The sequence below is a fragment of the Chaetodon trifascialis genome, chromosome 23, assembly GCF_039877785.1.
Source record: "Chaetodon trifascialis isolate fChaTrf1 chromosome 23, fChaTrf1.hap1, whole genome shotgun sequence".
Lineage (NCBI taxonomy): Eukaryota > Metazoa > Chordata > Actinopteri > Chaetodontiformes > Chaetodontidae > Chaetodon > Chaetodon trifascialis.
The window spans coordinates 5809171-5834650 of NC_092078.1; the positions used below are offsets into that span (position 1 = coordinate 5809171).

Genomic DNA, 25480 nt, shown 5'->3' on the forward strand with positions numbered 1-25480 from the left:
AGCTTTGAGAGTTCATGGAAACATCTACTCCAGTCCCTAACTGGCCTGTTCGCCTCATCTCCTGAATCAGTCTGACAACCAAACTCTTCTTGTTTCTAGGATTACAGCTGCTTTGAGGAAAGAATATCACCAAGACAAGATGCAGCCAAATCTCATCACTCTGTCCTGTCATATCTTATTCCAGCTGACACCCTTTGATAGACACGATATCTGGCACTATTTTTGCCAACTCCTATCAAATAAAAGTCCTGGTCCAAACCAAGCCATGAATCATTTAGTTAGCAATCTACTGACTTCATGTTAAATATAAACCAATGTCAAGATGTACAGTTCAGACACACATACCCAAGCGCACACAATTTCTAATGTCCAGTATCAGATTCGGCATCACTGTGTGTTGACAAACATTACTGCGTCAAGTGCTGAGCAGCTTTTTCCACTGAAATTTCAAGGATAGAAGACACAACAGGTGGCGCGAGGATTTCCTTTCATATTCATTACATTACAAAATGAGACACTGGCTATATTTATGGGCTGATATCAGCTCCTTAAGCTAGATTTTACATGCCGAGGAGAGCAGTGGAGTACGATGACCTGCTCCCCTGGGAGGTTGAGGGGTGAAGACTAAAGAGAGGGGTTTGCTCGGCTGTGTGAGGTTTTTCAAGGCCTATTGTATCATCTTACATTCAAAAGATTGACAGGCGCACAAGACGAAAAAAGTCGCTCTCCTAACTGACAAACACAGAAAAACAAAACAAAGTGTGCCACAGAAAAGGAAATAGAAAAAGCAACAGGATATTTCCAAGAACGGCAGCAGGAGGAAGTGTTCGGCCTAACTACAGAAAAGACAGAGAAGAAGGCATGGAGGGAGGGAAGCTGGAGCCGAGCAAGTCGAAAAGTATTTTTAGGAAGATGTTTATTTGTAGGTCTGTGAAACTAACCCGGGGTGTATATCTACCAGCCCTGCCATCTCTCTCTCTGTTACCATCTGTTGAGGTCTCTCAGCCTGTCACGGTGCTCTGGCTCTACATTTTGCACTGACAGAACAATTCTGCAGACACGCTGCAAAGTACCATGTGAACACGCCAGTCAAAAATGCCGCTGCTCTGTGCTGTAATGCTGCACAATAGTGCAGATTAGGTGTTATTAGATTAGATTAGATTAGATTAGGCTGGGTTAGATTAGTGTAGATTAGATTAGATTAGATTATCTCCATGGGGGATTTGTTAGGTGGCAGCAGGAGCACTAAAATAGAACACAATAAAGAGAAATTGACATAAATTGGAATAGATACATTGTGATACATTGATATATTAATATCCGGATGGCTGACATCAGACCAATTGAGAGATTGCCACTTTTTATAAGGAGAATGTAAATTATGATAAATCAATGTAAACAATAATAACTTTTTGTTAGTTTACTTCTTTGAAAAGTGTACAAAATCCATACCGGTGTCTGTACCGTCTGACAAGTACCCAAAAAGGAGACTTTTCCCCCATCCTATCGGCTAATCAATGCTTTTGCATTTGAGACGTTTTCTCTGATAATTACTCTATATTGGAGATGTGCAAAGCAAGTCTTTGAACTTCTTTTGACAGCACTTACAGCCTTTCTGACATCATTTCCACATTTCATGAACAAGAACTATCAGACCAGGGTCACATTAACGTTGATTTCTAACCTTTCTTCCATGTTGTGACTCTTGTTCAGCCAACAGTGATAAAAGGAAGTGACAGGTTTCTACAGGTAAATTAATCAATATAAACTTAAGTGATATCACTGTCTGTATTGCTAAATAAAACTTGTTTTAACATGTTATTTTTCCAAGCTATACACAAGAGCTTTCAAAACGTTTTAAAGCAATATTTATGAAACTGTGGTAAGTGGTGTCAAACAGCCTCATTAGTTTTAATTTATCTTTGCTAGTTCTGTGATTCAGATGTAACATTAGCTACTTAGCTAATCGGTCTCTTGCACAAAATCCAGGCCTAAAATACTATCTGTACTAACCTTAATGTCAAAAAGTTTGATACTCTGAAATAGTTAGAACTCAACAGTGCTTCTAAAACGTGTTTAATTATCTACCTGAAGGCTATTTTCGGCTTGTGCTCCAGGATTTCCACAGAGGAGGACGGGAATTCTTCTTCTCGCTTCTTTGAAAATAGTCATCCAACATGGCGGCCCTAGCTTAGCAAGCAGCCGAACTACCGTCAAGCTAACTCAGCAAGGATGATACGTATCTTTAGACTTAACTACAGTGTTGGAGGGACAATTTTATGCGTGAAAAAGACGTTTAGACAAATGATAAAACTGCATTAACCTTTGCTGGTGTTTCTGTCCAAGTTTTGCGGTGGCAGACGTCACCTGCGTCAGCTGACTTCAGCTCATTACACGCGCACACCTGTCGGGCTCGTCCTCCACGAGGCAAGGCCAGCTGGTCGCCTAGGCAACGGCTGCCCTCGTCATGTGGACAAGCTTAGTATGGCTGACGACTTCAGGCTTAAAAAAAAGTCTGTTTTACGGATCTTTCTGTTGTTGTTGCGTGTATTTACAAACTATTACATCCAGTTTTCAATAATAACGTGGAAAACATTTCTCTCTTTTTTGGTATTTAATGTTAAGTTAAGTAACACATAGGCCTTATCTCGGCCTAAGTGGGTAAACTAACATAAATCAAAATGACTGCAGGTAAGTTTCTCTCTCTTCATTTAACCCCATCCGTCTGCATTCAGCGCGTTTTAAACCCGCCCCATGTTAGCTTTGAACAATGATAAACGTATCTGTATTTTTTTTAAGTGATGATTCAAATGTAGTCGAAAGACAGGGGAGGGTGGTTTTATATTTAGACAGCCGTCGCAAGGCAATCGGGGGTAACTGAAAGACAACACTGAGAAAGTTCCACGGCCTAAAATATCTGCCCACACAGCTTCCAGCAGGGCTGAAGTGCCAGGTGTGAGGACAGCTATAAGGCGCAGATGCCCAGTTTCGTGTTGGGCTGTTTTAGACTTTACACAATTAGGTAGAGGCCAGTTATTCCCAAACTATCAAATTTGTCATGTTAAACTGCATAAAAAGCCATTGATTGGTTGTGTGAGTGCATGGGTTAAGCTGTGCGTAATTACGCACGGCGGCACAAGCGCAGCCCGCTGCTCCGAGTCTCCAAACCTACCTTCCTCTGCTGCTTCTCCCAGGCAGGATCCAGCAGCAGGTCCCTGTCCCAGTCGTCCTCTTGGGTCATGTACGCCTCTTCATGGTGGATCGTGTAGGAGTTGCTGTAAGTCATTTGGGTTTCGACAGCTGTCATCGTGCGCCTCTGTTTGGACTTCTCACGTCCCCCTCAGCTTACAGTAAGAAAAAAAAATAATCAGCAATAGAAACGACGACGAGGCCGTGAGGGCAAGAACCTCCTTGAGACGAGGGGTCTCGCGTTCGGGGGGAGAGAGACAGTTAGGGGCTGCAGAGACCAGACTCCACTGGTGCGAGGTGCCTATGCGGAGGTGGTGCTCCCACTACCAGAAGACCCTGCGGGCCGTTGCTCCTTTCCTGGTCAAAAGTGGCACACGTGACCGCACCCCAATAAGTATGGGGACCGACAGCTTGGGTATCAGGTTCTGACCCTAAAAAGGTGTAAAAGGCGGGGTAGCCTCCCGCGGGCAGGGTTAACGGACCTGTGAGTGGTGTGGAGGGATGTCATTCACGCCCCCTCGCACCAGAGAGGTTTTTATGGCCTGTGCAATGCACCTGTTGCTGTTAGTGATCCTCAATGGCAAACCCGGGCCTCTGTAGTTTCAGCCTACCTCTCCCAGAAAACAGGATCAAAGAAATGAATCTCAGATTCTAAAAAAAAAAAATAAAGCAGTCGTTTAAGAAATCCTAGAAAGCTCCCCCCGTGCATACAGCTCTCTGGCAGTCCAGGCAAAGTATCCCTGGGCCTATTCAAGAGCTGCGAAGACTGACAGCATCTCAAACCATCTACCAGGCTGCAGGTAAATGCATAGTTTATACTGCTTATTTTCGATCATACTGAAGGATATTAAATAGTCTCTCAAGCAATATTCATTACCTTCTGCGTCAGCTGCCCCAATACAGAATTCAATTAGAATAAAAGAGATTCAGGCACTTTTCTGAAAAAAAATTTATAATTTATTCATGTTTTGCATGCAGACTGAAAAATGCCTCAGAAGGTTTTAAGAAATACAGATTAAAAGGCATATATATGCATATACAACCTTACAATATAATTTGCATTTATATCAGGATGTCACTCACAGTAAACATGTTGATGCAGAGATTTCATCTAACATTCATCAGTTAAACCCCCCCAGTCCCATTCAACTTTGTGCTGGAACAAATTTCCTTAAAATCAGCTGACTGTTCTCCTCTCGAGGTGACACATTATTCAGTCACCCTTGATGTGTCTTTGGAAGCCAGGATAATTTATATTATAATTAATCAGGCATTTAAGTGTAACTACACCCTGCTTGGTCCATTAACCTACTTGAGGAAGCTTAGCTACTGTGTGACTATTTGTGGGTACCATTAGGTACTGTGCTACTGCTGAGCTGAGGGAATTGGATGTGTTGATCACTGTAAACATGATGCAGCTAAGTTTTGATAATAATATGGACCATGGAGAAAGACAGACTTGGCCTCGGGTGGTGTATGCACCCTGTGTGGATGAGGTAACGAAGGTATGTTCGTCTGCTGCTAACGTCTTTTATCCGATGAAAGGATGCGGCAGTTATCTGCAATTCACATCTGTGCTGGAATAATCATGGTCACAGCGGTTACTGAATCTCATTACTGCAAAAGGCAATTAGGTCTATTGGTTGTGCTCAAACCAAACCGGAGCGTGTTCCAGATGCGCGTGCTCGCACATCTCAGCTGACACCTGCTGCAGGAGGACAGATGCAACCTGTGGGATCCCGTCAGAACAACACAACACAGAGATGGCGCACAAAGAGCATCTGGATTACAGTTCTTCAGCTGTCCAAACCACAGAAGGCGAGGGGGAGAGTGGGTGAGGAAGTGGAAGTAGGGAGGAGGCTGCAGCGAGCTTTGGCTGTCAGTACGGTGCGACTGTGAATTCAGAGCAGGGGGGGGTTTAAAAAGATGCGCGGCTGCATTCACCCAAGCACGGGAAGCCCAGACTCGAAAAGCACCCGACGAAGCCTTTAGTGAGGAGCTGGGAGAGTGGGGAGGATGGGGTGGCTGGAGGAAAAAAAAAAACTGGAGCACCACACGCCCTGATCATGGAGGCCTGGAAGGGAGCCTGCACTTAATCTACTCAGTCCAAAGCTGCATTGTTTTCAGGGCGATTCTCAGAAAACTGGCTCATGAATTCCTGCCTACATGTGCTTGAATTTGATGCTGTGAAAAAATGACATTTTCTTTATGCTGGGGGCATGAAGCACATCCTAGAAACAGACACCTCAGAGTCAAAGCTGCACTATCTGCATACACTACGGACAATAAAATGTCCTGTGTAAAAACGGCCCTTTTCAGAATAAGAATCTGGTCTGTGCATCTACTGTGGCATCAACAATAGGGTCCTCCAAGATCAGGAAGGTGAGGTTAGGGAGCAGCTTTTGAACCTTCCACTACCAACTCACCTTATAATCAACTCAACTATTCATTCCTGTCCTCCTCCTTCCCTCTCCCTCCTTCCCTCTCCCTCCTTCCCTTTGTCAGGCTGACAGAAGGCAACGCCCGCCTTGTCTCGACTCCATCTCGCAGCTGTCAGAGCAAATGGCGGACAACTCGTTTGACATACTGAAAGCCTGCGACTGTGGGATCGTGTGTGCGAGGCGCGAGCTCTCTATCTCAGCACACAGACAATCTTAACAGGTAAGAACACGTACAAGTCACTCAGAGCACATATCCAGCCCATTCCAGTATTCGAGAACTAGAGCTGCCGTACCAGAAAAGTCCTATAGGAACCCTGAGATTGGTGAGAATCTACAGGTCAGACTGGCCTCATACCTAGGCCTATCTTATAGGATGTTTCTGACTGGCAACACAGGCTGTGAGGGGCCCAATGGTAAGAAAATTGTTCCATAGTTTGAGGTTGATTTGTCACTTTAGATGTAATGGAGCTACGTTCTTTTTGGCACACAGGAGTTAAGATCCCTTGCACAGCCATGCGGAGCAAACCCAGCATTCAACAGTTTTAGCAAAGCGACTTGTCCAACACCGAAGTCTCTCTGCGTCATGTTACTGAGTCCGGCGTTGGGCCACCACACATACACTGTCCATTGGCACGCCCAGGCCTCTACGGTAACAAAGGAGGGTGGGGAGGTTGGGTCAGGTGGATGGTTCTGGGAAGTTGCGTCCGAGCCAGAGCCACGAACCCAGATCCAAGGTGGCGACGGCGGTGGCGGCGGAAAAAGCGCTATGTGTGTGTGGACGGCGGAGAGGAGAGGCGCATAGGGACAGTGAGGTGGGAGGAGGAGGGAAGAGGGAGGGGGAGAAGGGAGGGAAGGGGGGGTGAGGGCGGCGAATACGGCGGTGGAGAGGAGTTGACTAGCGGGCAGGGGGAGGGGAAGGGTGTGTCCGCATGTGCCAAGCCTCGCTAATCAGTGAAACACCACCCAGAAAGTTCTTCAGACATCCATGCTCTCTCTCGCTCACACACACACTCACACACTTCCCTTTATTCACTAGCTCAGACTCCAGCGGGACAGAGAGGCACAGTCAGTCTCCTTGTATGCAGGACTCAGTCTTGTGGAGGGGGTCCTAGCCCCACCCCGCCCCCACCCGCCACCCCCACCGATGGCGCTGCCATTGCAGCAGAGGAGTTACGGATCGGGGAGAGGAGGAGGTGGTGATGGTGGAGGAGAGGAGGGGGAGGAGTGTTTGGTCAAGGCACAGTCAAAGGAGGGGCGGCAGGTGGGGGGGAGAAAGGAGGTCAGTGCTTTTGTTTTTGTTTTGCTTTTCATTTACCTTGGTGGTGAAGAGAGAGAGAACAAGTTCCCACTGCGGTGGCGTCGCACTAAAAGTCCTCCCCATGGCTCACGCCGCCACGCTCACGCACGGCTTCACGCTGCCTGTTCCAGGTGGCACGGTGACCTAATTCAGTTGAGATAGTTAGTTCAGAGCTGGACTGTCGCGGGGTTGTTTTTTTTTTGTTTTGTTTTTTTGTCTTTTTTTTTTGCGGCAGAGTTACAGATTATCACACATGCAGGTCTAGAGAGTGGAGTGGACACAGAGACACACGGAGGGGGAGAATTTGGTGCAGCAGGGAGAGACCAGACCAGACCAGACCAGACGCACACCCATCAACCCCAGGAACAGGACTGCTCCACAGATCAAAATGCACCCAGGCCATTCTATCTGTGTGCCTCTCCCCAGCTCTCAGCATGATTTCACAGTGCCTAAAATGTCCTTTTCTGCATGAAAATCAATTTAAAGGACCGTACCAAGCCTGTCTTGCCAGAATCAAATTTGGTCAAGTGCAAACCCCTGCACATAATTCTGGATTTGCACCCAATTTGAGAGGCTGGAGAGAGAAAGGAGCACCAACCCGCACTTACCCTGACCAAAGAGAGCAAAGCTGGGCCACATCTACACCTGTCTCCCCCTGGGTCCCCAGTCAAATGGGTCTGGTGGTCATTTTACACAAGAGAAACAGATAGTGGAGAAGAACAACATAAACAAGAAGGGGAAATGTCCAAACCCTTTGCTTTCTTTAACCACAGTAGTCAGCCAAACATTCTTTATTATAATAATGATTATAGTATACATATTCTCAATAAAAAGCATGCTGATTTTTTTTTTTACTTTGTTTTTGTCTTTTCCTAAAAAAAGGCAAAATTAAAATACTTCTCTAAAAAATACGGTCTCAAACATGGCAAACAAGACATTTCGCAAACCACATAATTCTACAAAGGATGCAACTGGTATGTGTTTGTATATACAACACAGAAAGATTACACTGTGAGATGCAAAAGTCACTTAACCACTAAAAACCACACGGGGAAGGGGGGGGGGGGGGGAACAGCGAGGCAGTAAGGTGATTTCAGAGGGCATGTCTGCATGTGCATCAGACCGCTGCCAAACAGTAGTTGCGAAGAAGCTCCGAGCGATTGTTTTAAGTGATTGTAGAATCGAATGGGCGGAAGCTGACGGATGTCCAAAAGTCATGCTTTTGTTATCCTGATGCAGCAAAACCGCACCCACCGGATCCAACAACCAGATTAAAACACACGCTAAAATATCTTTGCAATTGCAATCTGAAGCAGGTCTGGTATTTGGAAAAAGTAGGACAGTCGGGGCAACTGGAAGACACTGCCCCGTCTCTCGCTTCATTGGTGCTATCACTGACGTTCCTGCTTAAAACCAGCGGCTAATCACGAGCCCGCGAGTCTCAGTTTGTGGCTTTTTTTTATCGAAAACTGTATGACATGAAACAAATCTGACACAGGAGTCCACGAGAAAGCGCCGCTGCTGGATACTAAGCTCCGTAGGGCTCCCGACGCCCCGTTTGAAATGATTAAAAAGTCAAAAGCACTTAAAAATGGGAGATCCCTCCACTTAATGCACTTCACTCAAAGCTTATAGGCACGTAATTGAGCTTGTCACATATCACGATTCCTAATAGGATGCAGTGTAAAGATCCTTTGTAAACAGCTCATTCAGTAGTCACGCATGTTTTTTTCCCCCCATTTACAATTCATCACACCCCAGTTTGACTTGTATCACATGTAAACTACATTAAAACAAACAAAAACACATAAAGTATTCTTTAAAAAAAGGCCTCTGAACATGTAGGAGGACTTAATACAGAATATCTACAAAAGTCATTGTCGCCATAATCCGGCTCCTCCCTCCGTAAACTGCTGACCCTGCACTTATCCGAGGAGCAGGAAATGAAATGCTGACTGGGTGAAAGGTGTGGAATATAATAGAGCCGGAGAGACTCTGCACTGAAATTTACTGTTAGAGGTAGGCAGCTGTAGTTAGAAAGAGAAAGAGAGGTGAAGCAGTGTCTTCCAGCTGTAGTTGGAGTACAGGCGAGGGGGGGGGGGGGGGGTCAAGGAGAGATCCAAACATACATTACAGTACGCATTGTGTGTGTGCTTTACTTTTTTTTCTGCAAGGCGCAGTCTTAGCTGCTGCGTTTGTGTGCTGCAAGGTCAGGAGCCCGCACATGTCTCAGTCTTGCACTCGTTCAGACATACATCCACGTCACATTCAAGACAAACACCCCACCCCACCCCAAAAAAAACAACCTTGGTTCTGCCGGGCACGATGCAATACAGCCAGGACACAATATGTGTTTATCTGACTTCTCATCTGATTAGATATCTAAACTCTTCAACATAAGGCAAAAAAGGTTTCAAATTAGCTGCCCTAACTGATCATCTAGGCCGAAGGAGGATGGCTGATAGGTTCAAAAACCGATGTCTCTTATCGTAGATTTGGCCTTAGAAAATCATAACTGGGTTGTGGAAATAAAGGCATATGAAACGACTGACTGGATCAGTCTAATACTGGCACAAGTGTGAGACTGGCACGATAAAAAGTAAAACTGAGAAGCACAAAGAATGCCCGTACGACAGATGAGAGCCTCCCTTTCATGGCTGCACTGTGTGGATGCAAACAGGACCAAGGTTAGCTGATCAAGTCCCTCGTAAAGCAGGTTAATAAACCCCCAGGTTCAAACCCCGCCCCACACACTCAGAGCCCCCAGACACACACAAACTCACATACACACACGTACAGCTGCTGTAAGGTGTTCAAGTTTGGGGTGGAAGAGGAGATGGGGGGGTGGGGTACAGGGCAAAGAGGGAGGGGTGGGGGCAGAGAGTTGTGTGCGACTATCGGAAGGGGGGCTCAGGCGTGTGAAGGGAGAGTTCGGGGCGGCGGAGGATGGCCTCCTTGCGCGTGGGCGGCGGCAACGGCGGCTCATACACCCTGGGCGCAGCCATGGCGGCTGCCACTGCCGCAGCTGTGGGGACCACTGGCCTGAGGGCGTCCAGCGTGGCAACTGGCTGGGCGGACATCGTGGGCACAGCAGGGACTGCTGACACTCCCGGCATGCCAGGGATGGCTGTCATGGTGTTCGGCGGTGGGTAGGCATACTGGAACTGGGGGTACTGCTGCAGCTGCTGGTAGTACTCTGCATAGTACCTAAGAGATGTGAGGAAGGGGAGCAGAGAGGGATGGATTAAGGGAGAGTGAGAAGGCTTTCAGTCGGAAGAGGACAGCATGGGCACTTATTGTGGCACTTGGCAATGACATGACAGTAACACGTAGCAATAAAAATCTAAAAACGCAATAATCAGACATGAGAAATGTGCCTACAAGGTTGTAAAAGCATGATTAAAAACAAAATCAGATACCTGGAGGAAAACAGCTTGAAAGGATAGTATTAGAGGAACTAAAAGTCAGCTCTCTCTGGGCGTGTTTCAGTGGTGCTGCAGAGCTGATGGTAAAGACAGTCAAGGATCATGTCCTACCTGGCCATGGGGTCCTCTGCAGCCTCCACTGCCTCTTCTGCTGATCTTCCAGCCGGCGTGGGGAGCAGGGGTCGGCGCGGCTTGGCTCTCTGGTACATGAACGGCTTCATCACGGGGTCTGGCAGCAGAGGTACCGACCTCCGTAGGGGACTACGGTCCCTCTCGCCAGACTTTGCCACCGCGGCCGCTGCTGCTGCGGCAGCCACTGACTGCTGCTCGGCCACCACCTGCTGGCCCTGGGCAAAGTAATGCGCCTGTCTGGCTGCCTCAAAGATGGCTGTGGTAGGGTCCGCTGCTCCCATGGCGCTTATATGAGCGTAGGCTGGTGCGGCGGCACCATAAATCGCTGGAGATACAGTGTAGGCCGGGTTGACCGCAGCCGCTGCCGTCTGCATTTCTATTCCAGGAGCAGCAGCCAGATAGACAGGGGGATTGGCCACAGTTGGGGTGTAAACCGGAGTTGTGTAGGCAGCAGCTGCAGCAGCCGCAGCAGCAGCCGCCGGGGTTGCAGCCATTTGGCCGTAGATGTTGGGGGTCATCGAGCTGTACATTTGGGTGGCGCCCGACGTAAGAGCTGCCTGATTGGCCACCGTTCCATAAAGCTGATTGGCAACATTGGCACCATACACCTGGCTGGCAAGGGCACCATAAACAGCTGGATTCACTGGGTTTCCATCAGTGCGTGTGCCTGTGGTGATCCCAGTGAGAGCTGCATATGTGGGATCAAAGGTGGAGGTGTTGTAGACTGAATTGTGCACGCTTTGTTGGACTTGTAGTGGCAGGCCGGCGGCTGCAGCGGCGGCGGCGGCCAGGACCGCTGCCTGACTCTGGTACTGCTCCAGAGAAGGCTTCCCCACAGGGCACTCTCCAGCATAGTGGCCCTGTTTTCCACAGTTAACACAGGGGATTTTTCCTGTAGGGGCCTGCTTGCTGGGCTGGACCTTGGACAGCTCTACAGACAGGGGGCGGCCTTTAAACGAGGTGCCATGCAGGGCCTCGATGGCCTGGAGGGCATCCTCCTTGTTTTCCATGTGGACAAAGGCATAGCCTGCGGAAGAGGAATGCCTGGCTGTCATTGAGCGCAGGGACAACAGTTAGGACCACAGTGCCGTAGCCACAGGCACTTACTTATTACTTCTAAGAAAAAGTATACATTCTTCCTAAGAAAACCACCTTGTCCATCTTTACACCAAGGACAACTTTATATTTGTGTATCATGCAACCTGATTCCAAAAAAGTTGCTGCGTAAGACATAAATAAACAGAATGTGATAAGCTGCTCTTCCTTTTTGACATGTACTCTATTGAAAACAGCACAAAGACAATGTATTTAATGTGTCACCTCATCAGCTTTGATGCAGCAGCACCTTTCAAACAAGTTGGGACAGGAGCAACCAAAGACTGGGAAAGATGTGGAATGCTGCAAAAACACCCATTTGGAAACACCCACAGGTAAACAGGTTGATTGGTAACAGGCGATGGTATCAGGATTGGCATGAAAGGGGCGTCCTGGAAAGGCTTGGCCATTGTGAACACATGAATGTATGAAGGATATTACTACATGGGCGCAGGAACATTTTGTCTGCAGACTGCATTCTGTTTTCTTCATGTTTTACGCAGCGTCCCAACCTTCTTGGAACCGGGTTTGCAGCACATCACGTGGACAGACCGCAAATTATGCAGTAGGACTTCTAAACGCACTCAAAATCTCTCAGCATCTTAACACCGTCAGATACCATCTCTTGCCCGCACTACAGCATGACTTCACTAACTAACATCAAACACAAGTTGAGGGGGACATGACTGGGACAACGTCACAATTCAAATGTTACACTCACCTTTCACTTTGTCACACTCGAGAACTTTTCCGAACGTCTGGAACAGCTGCTGTAGGTCTTCAGTGGTGCACATCCCGCTCAGATTACCCACAAACACCTTGGTGGAGTGCAGCGGCCTTCCCCTCGACTCCTCCACCACCAAATTCCGTCCCCGGAACTCCCGTCCGTTGAGCTCCCGGATGGCGCGCTCGGCGGCGCCCTCACCCTGCAGGTGGACGAAGGCAAACTGTCGCAGCACGCTGCAGCTGACCACCTGGCCGTAGGGTTCAAAGATGGCTGACAGCTCCTCCTGCGTGGTGTCCAACGCCAGGTTGCCCACGAAGAGCTTCACTGTGTTGCTCTTGTCCATGGCGCTGCAGAGAAACAGAGGAGTGATGTACTTCGCTGCAGTCAGAGATAAAGTGAGGGGATTAACTGCACAGTACAACTATGGGCTGTCACAGCTGTAACAACCACTGAGTGAGCACAAAACCACACGTTTGGCTCTGCGGTAGTCGGGTGAGGAGAGGGAAGCACTGGAGTGCAATTGTCTCAATACAGGGGTGGACAGCAGCACACAGGGACATAGCTGACCCGGCTATTTTGTGTCTTTTCCAGGGCTGACTCCATTTCTCCAGCATGAAACTTCTGTTAATTATGCAGAAAAATTGCAAATAAAATAGTGAGGAGCCAGAGATTAAGTACGCGAATAACACGTTCGAGACGCTTTCACTCGATTTTATAAACGCCTATGATCTGCACGTGCACTCTGCCAGATTGTCATGCAAATGCGGCACATTAAAACCCACACAGGCCTCACATTTGCCTGCGCGCTGGCCACTCGGGTCAGATAAACTCAAAATCAGGTGAGACAGCCGAACAGAGCAGGGTTTCTGTGGGGGAGCCGGGGAAACACGTCACGTCTGTGATTACAGCTGCGTGTTTCCAATGTGTTTATCATGCAAAGGAGGTCAGGAGGAGATCTTTAAAGGATGGTGGAGGCTGCGATTACCCATACAGCTATGAGTCACCCACTCAGCAGCGTTTCTACCCCAAAACCCTCCAGTGAAAGCACCGTGCATCAATTCCTGTGGCATTACACACACTTCCAGACTTCCCTCATGCAGAATGGAGCCCTTTGTGTTGAGAAAGCTGCCTCCCTTCCCTCCTCGCCAGCGTCTGAATCTACAGGTCGAACTCGAGTGTGTCTCTACACCTTTCCTCCTCCTGAACAACCTTTATGGCTGGCTGTAAATCAAAGGGCAAAGTGGAACATGACACCAGAGAATGACATTTCTATTTTTCGGTTAAGGCTCCGGCCAGCTGCCTCTGACTTGAAGTGCACCTCCTCCTCCTCCTCCTCCTCCTCATATTGCTGCTGCTGCTCGTAGAAAACATGTTAAACAAGATGCAAGTAGTCCCCTTCAGTGTTTGTGTGCTGCATATGTGAGCGCACCCCCCATGTCCCACATGGCTGCTGCGTTACCGCTGGGTTCATTTGAGGCATAACCAGGGGGAAGCTGGTTTTCTGATGACGCAGCGCGACGCTGAGTCAACACATTTTCATAAGTCGGGTTATTTAGAGGCGAAAAGGGGCGAAAAGACACGATCAAGTTGCTTAAACACAGTTTTAACGCATTCTCCACGCTGGCTGTAAAAAAAAGGAGGAAGCTGAATGGCGAGACGGGATGCTTGTCGGTTTCGCTCCAAAGCAAAACAAGCCACAAGGCGAAAACATCCGCGGAGGAATAAATAAATAAACACTTGTTTTGCTCTGTTACGCGCAACAAGGCTGCTAAACACATAATATCCGCTGCAACAACTGGCTCTCAAAGGGAGATCGATACAATGTACCGAGCATTTTCTCCGCACAGGACGGATTTCCTGCGCGACAACACGGTCGAACAGCGTCTGAGCTACAACATGCAGGTCGAAAACAGCTGAGCTTAAAGACGAATCGGAATTAATTACCTCCCATGCGGCCCAGATGAGAATAATACTGCAGAAAAGGCGATTAAATAAAAGGATCTACCATCTTACCTAGGCGGTGCTGTGTTTCAAAATGGTAGCGCCTGCTTCCGTTTGCATGTCGGGCATACTGCTGGAGAGGCTGCAGAGGGGGAGGGCTGCTGCCGCTGCTGCCCCTGCTGCACCCAGATGATGCTGAATCCTCACAAAACTCCTCATGAAATGACTCAAACACGCACGGCACACGTGCACAAAGCCAGTGCAAGCCTTGTTTTATTTTGAAGAGGCGTTATTAACCATTCAGCCACGAGACTGTGCTCCAGAAGGGACAGGAAACAGGCGAGGGGGTGCAATTAAAGAGCTGGTTGTGTGCTGTGCAAACAAACCTGTGCAGAAAGGAGAGCTGGTGCAGAGGGATATTCATTCAGATGAATACATCAAGCAGGGCTGCGAAGTTTAGGGAAAACAAGTGGTTCCAGCTTCTCACATGTGACGATTTGCTGCTTTTTATTCATTTATATCATTGTAAAGTCAACATTATCTGGATTAATGGTCAGACAAAATAAGGCTATGGGCATTTTCACTATTATCTGGCATTCTCTTGTCTAAATTATTCATCTAAAACAATCCACATATCGATCAATAACATAAACAGTCATTAGTTGCATTCTCAGCCCTCGGACACAAATGGAAAAAGAGCAGCGGCTGAACATTTGGGGGGAAAATTCGATGAGCTTATTCAGGCGTCACAGGGACAAGACAGCAGCTCAATTTGGAAAATCAATGCAAAAACTTGCTACGTGCGCACAAACGCACAATACGGCGCACACAATGTCCCAATACTGATGACTTCATCCAGAGGGAAAATGTGCGTTAACAGAAATCAACACGTGTCAGCGGGTGGAGGTGAGAAGACAGCAGAGCGTCTGAAGCTCAAAAAATGTCCATTTCCTGCGTTGTATGGATCTAAAGTTGGCAACCATGAAGGAACCGTACACTTAAAAACAGCTGAGCACACAGTCCCTCAAACCTTCACCCCCTCTCGCCCTTTCGCTCTGCCTGGAATCTGACTCTCTCTCAGGCTCTTTCAGATCTCTCTTGCCCGAGTCACTCACACCACCTCATGGACTTAAAACGCAGCAAACGGCGGGCCGCGTTCCCTCCCCGTGTCCCCCGTTAGCGCTGAGGTTCCCAAGCTTTTCAGTAACGTACCCACACATAAAAGAAGGGATCACTGCGGTGGATCCATGAATCTGTCACCCTCCTGCTGATGCTGCTGAGCCTGGACGTTTCAGCCATTTCTCCAGCTTTCAGTGTTGTCTTTTCTGCTGTCTTTTCACACCACTTTTTACTCCTGTGTGTGTGTTGATTTCCCTCCTAAAATGACGTATGTTGATATGTTTTTGGATATATTTTTTCTGAGCTAGTCCGCAGTGTTTCCCTCTGATGGACACGGACCTGAGAGTAGCAGGATGTTTTTACTACTAATACTTTTAAGAGGCTCGATTTACATAATTAAGTTAAGACACTTTAATGACGAATTGAAGCTTATTTATCCCGCCAGTACACGGCCAAAATGGATAGCTTAAGTCTTCTTAGTGCATCAGTTCAGACAGTCTTGTCAGAGGTTGTTATGTGCTCCACAAACATCACACTATTAACGGACATCTGGTTGATCAGAGGTGACTATTACAAACTCCTCGACGGTTTGAAATCTGATTCAGTGCTTTTAGATTCCTCAGAGGACCCTCACTGCGCCTGTAAGAGCGTTTGATTTTATCAGAGAGAAACAATTAAAAGAAAATAAGGTCATTTGTCTTTGGTCGTCTCTCCAGCTGTCTGGAAACGTATTCCTCAGTGCTTCTTCCTCCTCGCTTCACCCTCGCCGACAGACGTCCTCTGCGCTTCCCTTCGCCGCGCTCTCTCTGCTCAAACACAGCTTACAGGTGTGGTTCGCCGTCAGAGGTGCGCCGCCGGCGTCTCCGCGTTGGCCTTGCTTCGGCCTTTCCCAGCTATCGGCCTGTCTCTCTCCTCCCACAGCGTGACCCCGTCGCAGGCGCAGATCTGTTTGGGGTTTTGGAAAAGACCAGCTGATCGGGCGATGATCCCACAGGCCAGTCTGAGGAGAGAAATGTTGTATTCAGCCTCGAATCTGGAGCTGCTAGTTTTGCATAGCTGCTGATGAATATCGTGATATATCAAAAGCTCCAGCACAGCCACTAAACTGACACTGAGATGAGACTGTTTCACCATATCACTCCTTTCTCTCCTGTATGTTTTTCATGCAGTTCTGCTGAATAACGCAACTCATGGCGCTTTAAGCAAAGAACAGGCGTATAATCAGTGATTGGAGACGTGTCTTCCGACCCTCTCACTTGCTCACACTCTGAATTTGAACAACCTGTTTTTTATGCATCGCATTTAGGTATCACGTGTAAATGGGGTCAATCTCACACTGCAGCACAATTAGCACAGTGACCTTACACATACAGCCTCTGTATAAACAGGCAGTGGACAAATTAATAGAAACACCTTGCAATATAATGCAATCCAAACTAACATCATCACATACTACAGATTCAAAAGAGATGATGGCAACTCAGACCGCCGTGTTGACCCACCTTTCCCCAGAGTTCCCAGTCTGTTTGGAGAGAAGGTGACTGCCTCGACCCAGATCGTCCTCCCCTGCATCCACAACCAGCGATCGGCCAATCACGTCCCACACCTGCAGCGTGAAACCAAGGTATCAGTGAAGAGGAAATCAACAGCTGCCATCTGGCATTGCTTTGGAAATTAGATGTTGATAAATGAGATCTTTGCTTCCCGAGACTTTGCTGAGCTCAATACACTGTAAGTACCTGCCTAATTATTGTGCCATACGTGTGTGTGTGTGTGTGTGTGTGTGTGCGTGCGTGTTACCTTCAGCTGACTGTCCTCTACTCTAAATGATGCTCTGCCGTCTGGTCCAGCCACAATATTCCCCAGATCACCTACATGCTGAAACAACGATGCCGCATGTGAGAGGAGTTCCACACGACACACGACACACAGTCAATTGGCTCGTGTTGAAGCTTTATTAAAGCTTTGATCTGCTTTTATCTAAATGTTTTGGCAAGCTGTCTCAAAACTTCAATATATCTATGTTTTCTTCAAAAGAGGAGATGTGACTGTACCCTTTCAGAGTCTCCTGGACCGCCGTGTTGTCTTCCAAGGGGGTTATAGTGCTCTCCACAACTATGAAAAGAATACACTGAATATAGTTTAAAGGGGAAACAGACCATTTCCTAAGTGGTATCATTCTTGGCGCTGCTATGGCAAAGACAGCCGGATCGCTGTCTGTTTCCTGAAAGAGGAAAAACTGCACTCGCATCCAATTTTCCTCGAAGAAACGATGCAATCACAGGACAGTCACAGCACGTGACGAGGGAGCGTGAAACCGACCGGATCACCTTCAATTTCAGGGGAGATTGTAGCAGGTGATCGTATTATTCTACAGCCACTACATGTCAAACATTTACTTCATAACGATGCATGAATTCATGAATTAATGATGCAGTGTAAGTTTAACTGTGAGTGCTGCTTCTGTCCTGCTGACAGAGAATAGGCCACATCACTTTATTAGTAGTATAGTATACTATGTGTACAAATAGATTCCAGTCTAATAGCAAAATTCAATGAGTGCCTACATGTATTGATATTGACGAAACCAAGGTATATTCTTTAAACAAAGTTGATTCAATCATTGAATCAGATGAATAACTTTATCCAAACTGAGGATTTTCTGTTTGTTCGGGGTGACGACATCACATAACGTGACAGCAAACGTTCAAAGCCTCATCCAGAAACGTCAAGAGAAGCTACAAATGTAAAAACATGACACCTGGCACGGCGCTGAAAATTACAGCTCTGACTTGGAAGCTCAGTGGAAGCACGAACCAATGGCACTGAGACAGCCCTACCTGAGGCAGTCCAGCGTGAGGTCCCCCAGGGTGTGGACGTGGAGGCCGTGGAGTCCAGGCTCCAACCCGTCGATGGTCCCATCAATCAAGCAGCGAGCTTCAGACAGCTGCAGGAAGCGCACCACCCCCTGGATCCTTCCTACACCGGCCAGCATGGCCACCGCCGAACCGAGGTCTGCCACAAACACACAGAGAGCCTAAAACAATGTGTGCGTTTCGGGCCGCGAGCTCATCCGCGCTCAGCATCCTCACATCCAGGCAAACGAATGCATTCGAGTGACGGCCTGTCATCAGATTATGTTTCTCTGCTCACATTTGAGTTTATCCGAGGGAGACTGTCGCACGCAGCCACGCAGCTATTTTTATATCAGCCAGAACACACACTCGCCTGACATGTTATGCAGGAGCAAATCAGCCATAACCAGCATTTTCTGAGAGGTCAGCCGTGCTGAACGTGCACCACAAAGCCGACCTGGCGCTCCACCAGTGTGGCTGCAAAATAGGTGCAGTCACACTTCTGTTCGGAGCTCTCAACCTGTGGTGTGTTTGTCCAGGATGACATGCGTGAACAGCAGCAGTGTCTCAACAGTGGACGACATTTAAGTGTCAATTATCAAGCATTTTCTCCTGCGGGGAGATAAGGGACGGCAGCATTCATAGCTTTTAGTCGCCTCTATTTCAGGAGACTCTCGTCTGCAGATTTATCCATTCACTTAAGGCCAAATTACCATAACTATTGTGCTTAAAGGTTCCCTGTGGAGTTCTTGACCTCGAGTAGCCCTAAAGAGCTGTTTTCTCCATGAGTGGGGGACGGACATACACAGGAGAGAGAAGGCAGTGAAGATGATTAGCCGATGATGCAAGATTTAAAATAGTTAAGAAATTGGCTTTGCAGACGATGTAAATGTTAACTTTTGTTTGTTCACAAGAAACCTCCACAGGGCGACTTTAAGCCGTCCTCGTGCCCCGTGTCCTCACCTTGCTCCGATCCTCCGATGCCTTTCAGCACCGCCCTGCGCCCGGTGCTCTCTATCAGAGCCTGCACCTCCGCGCTGGTCAGAGCAGATTCCACCAGCACTTCCTCCTTGCTGACGTCGACGCTGACAGACTTCACTCCTGCGAGCGCGTCGACCGTTAGACACACAGGGAAATGACATTATGCTGGACCGCTCGTGTCCACAATCAAAACAACATTGACATTGTTTCCTTTGGCTTCTGTGGCGTGTCTGTTTTGACAGCAGGTGCTGGTTGCCACAGATGATTTCCTTGACTGTCAGCTTGCCTGTAGGCATATTGAACATGCCCAGCTTGAAAAAAAAAGTCTCTATTGAGGCCAAACTGCACAGATCTTTTGAGAAACTTCTTAGAAACGACTTTCCAGACCTGTTCAAGCATTCACATGTTACCTATGTTGTATGTAGTGTGCTGTAGAGTGAAATGTGCTATGTAAATAACCTCGCCTGCAAACTGACATATATGAACTATATTCTAACATCTACACCGAGCAGTGGAAAACATGAAGGACATGAACAAGAGAGATAAGAGCCAACTGACAGAATCTGCTGCGTCATGGTCCTCTGCTCGTTAACTCACACACTCACCGTTAAAAGGAGCTGTCGCTCACAAATGGCAGACAGCAGTTACTGTAGATGGACTAAGGGCTCATTTAACGGTACAGGTGAACCTTTAAACGCCTTCTCACCTGGTTTATTCTCCAGAGCAGCTCTGACTTTGTCTGCGCAGCTCTCGCATGTCATCTGCACCGCGAACTCCAGCTGCGGAGGAAGAAGCAGACATGAAACACCTGTAGCTGCTCGCGTGTATGAACATGATCAGATGCGTTATTTTTGGATTATTGTCTAATTGCGTAACCATGTAACTAAACACTGTTAATCATCTTAGCTGTCCGGACCACAACAGCAGCAGAATACGGCTCGTTTTTGCTTTATCACGGTTAAAATTATGTCGTGACGCAGCAAAACGTGAGCCGAAAACACGACAAAGCCACTCTCAAACCTTGCTTGGTCTCTTCGACTCCATTTCGTAACGGCGCGTCGCCGCCTGGGGTCAAAGAAAACTGAATCAAACAAATAACTTCCCACTTTTCTAGAAACGGAACCTGACGGACGCCGCCATGTTTGTGAGGTCAGAGCGAGGCTCGGCGCGCGCTACCGCCGCCAAGTGACGACGGCCTGCCACTGCAGTTTAGTCTCACGAAGAAGAGTGAAGCCTTTCAGGGTCTTTGTCCTCGGCTTCACGGGTTGAAATCAATAAAACACAGATGTTAATATATTGATTGATTGATTGATTGCATTTTAATATCATCACCTATCATACCATAGACCATATTCTGATCTTATAATATGATCTAGGAAAAGGAAATAGGAAAATGTCCCTCCACACATATTATGCTATACTGTACAGTATATGTAAAATCTTGATTTGCAAAGTAAATGATAGCACATAAATACCGAGTGTAGCAAAATGCACACTGCTTACTTCTGAATAAAGTGAAGAAAGCATTTTAACCTCAAAATTGTACTTAAAAACAGTAGTTGAATAGTTTAACAATTGATAAATGTACGTTTTTACGCCTGCTAGTAGCAATAATCATGCTAATACTGCAATAGTATTAAGCAGATATATTGCCCTCCAGGGAAAACTAAGTGTCTAAGAATCATCAGACAGATCATGCAAAGCACTAGTTTTCTGAAGGTGTGTTGTGCACATAGGAACAGTGCAGAAACAGCATGTGATGGTTTGTTTCTATCCTGGCCAGACTGCAGGAGGAGGGGCTTTCTGGACCACAGAAGATTGTAGTGCGTGGATAAACCACCATGAAGGTTGTAGGCAGTGATATTGCTTCCTGCCGCATGTGGTGGCCTCCAATTCAATTTCATAATGTGTATAGATTATTCTTACAAGGTCGATCTGCAGATTAAAGCTATGGGAGAGACCACCACTAAGCTGATGACTGCTTCTCAGGTTCTTACAGGCTCAGAGGAGACTAGCATGTGTGTGTGTGTCTGTGTGTGTGTGTGTGTGCTCTCCATATATCCCTCTCATACCTCGTGGCATCTTTTATGACAGCGCAGATGAGCCACAGGAGATGGCAGATGACCGTGATGTGGCGTAAAATCTGGGTCGCAACGTCTAAAATAAAAGCTTCTAAAATCAAACCTCCTCCATCTGAATTTGGGATGATAAGTCCGTGGGCTGACACATATTCGCCACCATGTGTGTTGATCCAGAAACGTGGCCGCCGTGACGTCAGAACAACACCAAGGGGCCGATGTTTTACACAAGAGGGGGCTGAGCGGCAGCACAGTCAGAACACAGCTCCTTCTGTATCTGGTGGCTCATTGGCGTTGACCTTTGACCCCGTGCTCAGTAATACGACCGCAGGGTTTAACGGGGCTGAGCCAGTGCGCGCCAGGCTCAAAAACACATAAGCGCTGCCTCACGCGCACACGTCACCCACGCAGCGGCCGTTAATTTATTCGGTGCATGGGAAACTGTCTGGAACCTTCGGCCTTATGTTGATCCCCGGCGCTGAGCTCCCCGTGCAAAGGAGGGGAGGGAGAGCTGCGGTGACACCTGAGCCCAAGAGGGGGGGGGGTTTCATTAACACACACACACATACGTCCAGAAACACACACGAGAAAGAGCCAGAAAGCAGGGGGACACCTCATGAGTACGCCAACGCCGTCCACAGCGGACTCAGAGGGAGGAAGAAAGGAGGTGAGAGGGGGTGGCGGAGGAGGGGACGACGGGGAAGAGGAGGAAGTGGAAGACTGCAAAAGAAAGAATTTGACAAAGAAGGGTGTGTGGATGTGTGTGCGCTCAGAGGCAGTGCTGACAGGGAGTGTTGACAGCCCCGCGCAGAACAATAGAGTTTTTATTTGCACTAAATGAGCCACTATCCTCCACCCCATCAGCACTCACCTGGACTCTGTTATATTCTCTTATTAAAAGCCTCAAGACGGCGAGGCGGCTCGTGTTTCAGCGACCAATGCAAGGAAGAGAAGCGAGCGGCACTTGCTGGGAACAAAACGCGCGAAGCGATCAGACCTGAACATGAATGTAAAAACAGACCGAGGAGAAACGGAGCGTTTTCTGATCCGTCCGCTGTTCAGGCACCATTCAAGTATCCTCAACTAATTTGTTCTTTCTTGTTAAAACTCTGGCCATGCATTTTTAATGAACTGTTGTCTTGCTGCAGTGGTTTAAGGTGACACTGAGGGAGTATATCATTAACAGTCACAGCAGCTATGCATGCACATGTTTCACCGTCTCTACATTCGGCAGATGTGGCAAAATGTTCAGCTCTAAGGACATTTATGCTTGTGCTCAGCTTGTTTTCTACCTCTATTTGCAATGTAAGCCAATGGGAGTAATCTGCAAAGCCCCTTCAACCCACTCCACTTCGAACTTCTACTGTTTTCTGCAGAAGATGCACTGTGAATGCTGAGAGCTGAATAAAATTCAAATAATAAATGAATAAATTTCATTTATGGAAATGCAGAAATGTGAACTAATTTGCCTGAAAGACAGCAGAACAGTTGGGAGTCGAACCACTGACCTTGTGTGTTTGTGTGTGGACACACGTGCTTTATATGCTCCAACCGCTGAGCAGCAATAAGTCACAATTAAAAAAGATCTTAATATTAATACACCAGATAGAATCCAATCAAATTGTTGATAATCAATACTGGAAGAACAACCAGGAGCAGCCAGGTGGAGGCGGCAGAGCTGCTCAACACCTCAGACAAGATAGTGATGGAGAACAACGGAGGATGCAGCAACAAGTAGCTGAGACAGTCAGAACAAGAGGAGAGGTCACCGAGGACTTGAACGCACCAGCAGTGGAAGTAGAAGAGACGTTTAAAGGCGTCTTCATGCTGTGTTTGAGTCCATTTCAATGACTCTGGAGTCAAATGAGAAACAGCAGACATCGTAAAAGAGGCTGACACTGACATATAAATCGTTCCGATCTTTAATCTCCCTCACAGTTATTTTTATGAAGTTATAAAAACGAGCGGTTCAAGGTTAATTAACGTGTTCACAAAGGCATCGTACCCCCTGGAAGTCCTTGTGTTTGTGCTTTAAACTTGGCTCCTGCCAACTGAAAACGTCTTTATCTTAAATTGCTGAGTAAATAAAAAAGGAAATGGAGTAGCAAACTTATTCAAACCTCTTAAAAACAGACCTTACGCCTTGCTGTTGTTGGGTCTTTCCATGACAGCGTGTTGTTTTTAAAGGGGTATGCCACCATTTTTGAACAAGCATTTCAACTTCCCAGTCTTGTCGAGCCAGTTGAGCGCCACTCAGCCTGGGAAAACAGTTGTGTCACCTCTTTTGTGGCTCTGGAGGAGGTCTGAAAAAGTAAACCTGGTGACTGGAAGCGGACATGTGATGATTCCCAACTCTTAATGATGTTCTTTTGTAAATATGTGTTCGATGAAACAGCAGACTCCTGACGTATCTTGTCTCCACATTCACGCGGATGCTGCCAATAGAAACAGAGACATAGAAACAACTCTTTTCAGCTCGTTGCGTCACACGCCGAGAGAAAACACTCCACCCCGAAAGGGTATGAAGAGTCGCAGATGCCATTGTCCCTTTTTGACACAAAATATACAAAGCTGTGAAATGTTCCTGCAGGCGTTGGATGGGGCCACGTTGGTGTAGCTACATTTACAGCCAGCAGCTTTTATTACAAAATGTCTAATGTCTAAACAAAGGTTTCACTGATACGACTTTTATTGTTTTTCTTGAGTAGCCTTGGCAGGACTGGCTGTGTTCAGCGGCAGGGCGGTTAGAGCAGATATGTCCAAACTGCCAGCACATTAATGAGGACGTTTCTCAGAGATTGTCCAAACCGGAAATCAGAAAAGACCGCTGCTCCATTGGAAATGATGGAAAATCGTGATGAACAGAGCTCAGACCCCATCCTCTTTGGGGCCACGTTACATCGCCACACCTTAACGTTGAAAAATAATGAGAAGTTTCAATGGGACACGAGCTGTCGGACGAGCACGGTTTTAACGACAACCAAGTTTAAGTTTCGTGCTTTTTTTAAGACCAGGTGACTCAAAGTTGAGAGCGGCTGTAAACTGTTCTTAAAAACTTCCTCTAACTCCCACAATTTTCTGTCTTAACACATCATTTTACATCCAAATGAAGGAAAATTTGTGCTGCTCACAGACATGGAACTGCGGGGTCAAACGGACCCTGTGAGCCTCCACAGGACAGGAATGCCGAGCCGCTGCCGTATAGACTCCAATGCTAACGGGGACCAGAAAGTTCTGGAGGAAACCAGACAGTACCGGTTTTCTAGCTGCCTATGCTGACTTCTTGTCTGAACCAAGCCTCAACTCTTTGTTAGGTTGCACATTTGACCTGGTTAGTTCTGGTTTCACAATGCAATTATGTGAGCGCCCAAAAGTACAATACATGACCTACCTAGATCCCGCCGTCGTCACCTGTGCGAGCTCTGTCCTCCGACACTTGCAGTTGATTGATTTGGGCGTGTCTGACAGTGGGCTTGTGGGTAGCCTTTGGTGGATTTCTTGGCTGCTATCATATTATTATCATGGCATTGCGACCTGCAGCACCAACTTCAAGTATGATACTCAAGACTGGTCCTAATTCAAGGAAAGAACATCCTCGCCATGCAAACACTGTCTGCCAGAGCTTCCTGTAATTGTTCCAAACCCTCCAAAAAAATGTTTTCACACTTGAAATGAACTGGACCATTGGATTCTCTCTCTCACTGACACGCTCGAACCTTAACGATAGAGGTACTGCTATTAACCTGAGATTTCCACGTATCTGTGACATCGTACGTGTTGTGTACTTCCTCCGTCCTTCACGTGTCTGCAATCCCCGTGGGCCAGCCGCGTAACGTCCACACAGTGTCCACGACGTGTGCAATGGAGCTGATCGTCGCCATACTTGTCAATGTGTGCAATTTTGCTATGTGGAGAATACGCGCCAAAACACACCGTGCAGACGGTGGAACCTCTGGGTAAGTGTGCCCAAAATCGAGAAATCTGTCGCAGTACGCCTGAAGATTTTGCCTACAAATCTGTCTTTTTCAGTCTGGTGTATTCCAGGTGTCCCACAACCCCACAAATGCGATCTTTTAATAGCCTGGCTGATCTCATAGGGAATCAAACCACTGACCCCGGTCGCGCTTTAGCGGCGACACCGTCCACGGCTTCATGACGCTGAATTATTCAGCTTGCAGGAGGAGGAGTGCTGGGGCCTGT

The 25480-nt window shown here is 47.4% G+C and overlaps 3 protein-coding genes across 6 annotated transcripts in view; all 3 read right to left on the reverse strand.

The window, feature by feature from the left end:
- The window catches only part of actn3b (actinin alpha 3b), a 35560-nt gene extending 28488 nt beyond the window's left edge, over nucleotides 1–7072 (reverse strand). Inside the window, exons 1-2 of the mRNA XM_070993567.1 lie at nucleotides 6946–7072; nucleotides 3173–3344 (exon numbers count right to left, since the gene is read on the reverse strand). Coding sequence (XP_070849668.1) covers nucleotides 3173–3307 — 135 coding nt within the window. The 5' untranslated portion in view covers nucleotides 3308–3344; nucleotides 6946–7072. The remainder of the gene's footprint in view (nucleotides 1–3172; nucleotides 3345–6945) is intronic.
- Nucleotides 4124–14428, reverse strand: rbm14b (RNA binding motif protein 14b). Of its 4 annotated transcripts, XM_070993572.1 has the most exons (6): nucleotides 14320–14428; nucleotides 12301–12653; nucleotides 10464–11511; nucleotides 7536–10134; nucleotides 6946–7071; nucleotides 4124–6274 (listed from the first exon to the last, which is right to left on the reverse strand). In XM_070993572.1, exons 2-4 carry the CDS (start codon nucleotides 12647–12649, stop codon nucleotides 9822–9824), a joined length of 1710 nt encoding a protein of 569 aa, XP_070849673.1. In that variant the 5' UTR covers nucleotides 12650–12653; nucleotides 14320–14428; the 3' UTR covers nucleotides 4124–6274; nucleotides 6946–7071; nucleotides 7536–9821. The 4 variants fall into 4 exon arrangements, with proteins under 4 accessions (XP_070849673.1, XP_070849672.1, XP_070849670.1 ...); XM_070993571.1 differs by having other exon boundaries at nucleotides 4124–7071; XM_070993569.1 differs by lacking the exons at nucleotides 4124–6274; nucleotides 6946–7071 and having other exon boundaries at nucleotides 8662–10134; nucleotides 10464–11532; nucleotides 14320–14422.
- Nucleotides 14429–15762: 1334 nt separating this feature from the next.
- On the reverse strand, nucleotides 15763–20369 carry ccs (copper chaperone for superoxide dismutase). Its single transcript, XM_070993573.1, has 8 exons — nucleotides 20223–20369; nucleotides 19909–19981; nucleotides 19185–19322; nucleotides 18207–18381; nucleotides 17421–17481; nucleotides 17167–17244; nucleotides 16869–16972; nucleotides 15763–16366 (listed from the first exon to the last, which is right to left on the reverse strand). Exons 1-8 carry the CDS (start codon nucleotides 20244–20246, stop codon nucleotides 16207–16209), a joined length of 813 nt encoding a protein of 270 aa, XP_070849674.1. The 5' UTR covers nucleotides 20247–20369; the 3' UTR covers nucleotides 15763–16206.
- Between the last annotated feature and the right edge of the window lie 5111 nt (nucleotides 20370–25480).

What these genes read in the sequence shown, in the direction of transcription:
- rbm14b (XM_070993569.1), bottom strand. Translation starts at nt 12,649, where the DNA reads ATGGACAAGAGCAACACAGTGAAGCTCTTCGTGGGCAACCTGGCGTTG. An exon ending in CGAGTGTGACAAAGTGAAAG is followed by an intron (nt 11,533 to 12,300) that starts GTGAGTGTAACA and finishes GCTCAATGACAG; the next exon opens with CCAGGCATTCCTCTTCCGCA. An exon ending in GCAGAGGACCCCATGGCCAG is followed by an intron (nt 10,135 to 10,463) that starts GTAGGACATGAT and finishes CACATCTCTTAG; the next exon opens with GTACTATGCAGAGTACTACC.
- ccs (XM_070993573.1), bottom strand. Translation starts at nt 20,246, where the DNA reads ATGGAGTCGAAGAGACCAAGCAAG. An exon ending in AGTCGAAGAGACCAAGCAAG is followed by an intron (nt 19,982 to 20,222) that starts GTTTGAGAGTGG and finishes CTTCCTCCGCAG; the next exon opens with CTGGAGTTCGCGGTGCAGAT. An exon ending in GTCCAGGAGACTCTGAAAGG is followed by an intron (nt 17,245 to 17,420) that starts GTACAGTCACAT and finishes TCGTTGTTTCAG; the next exon opens with CATGTAGGTGATCTGGGGAA.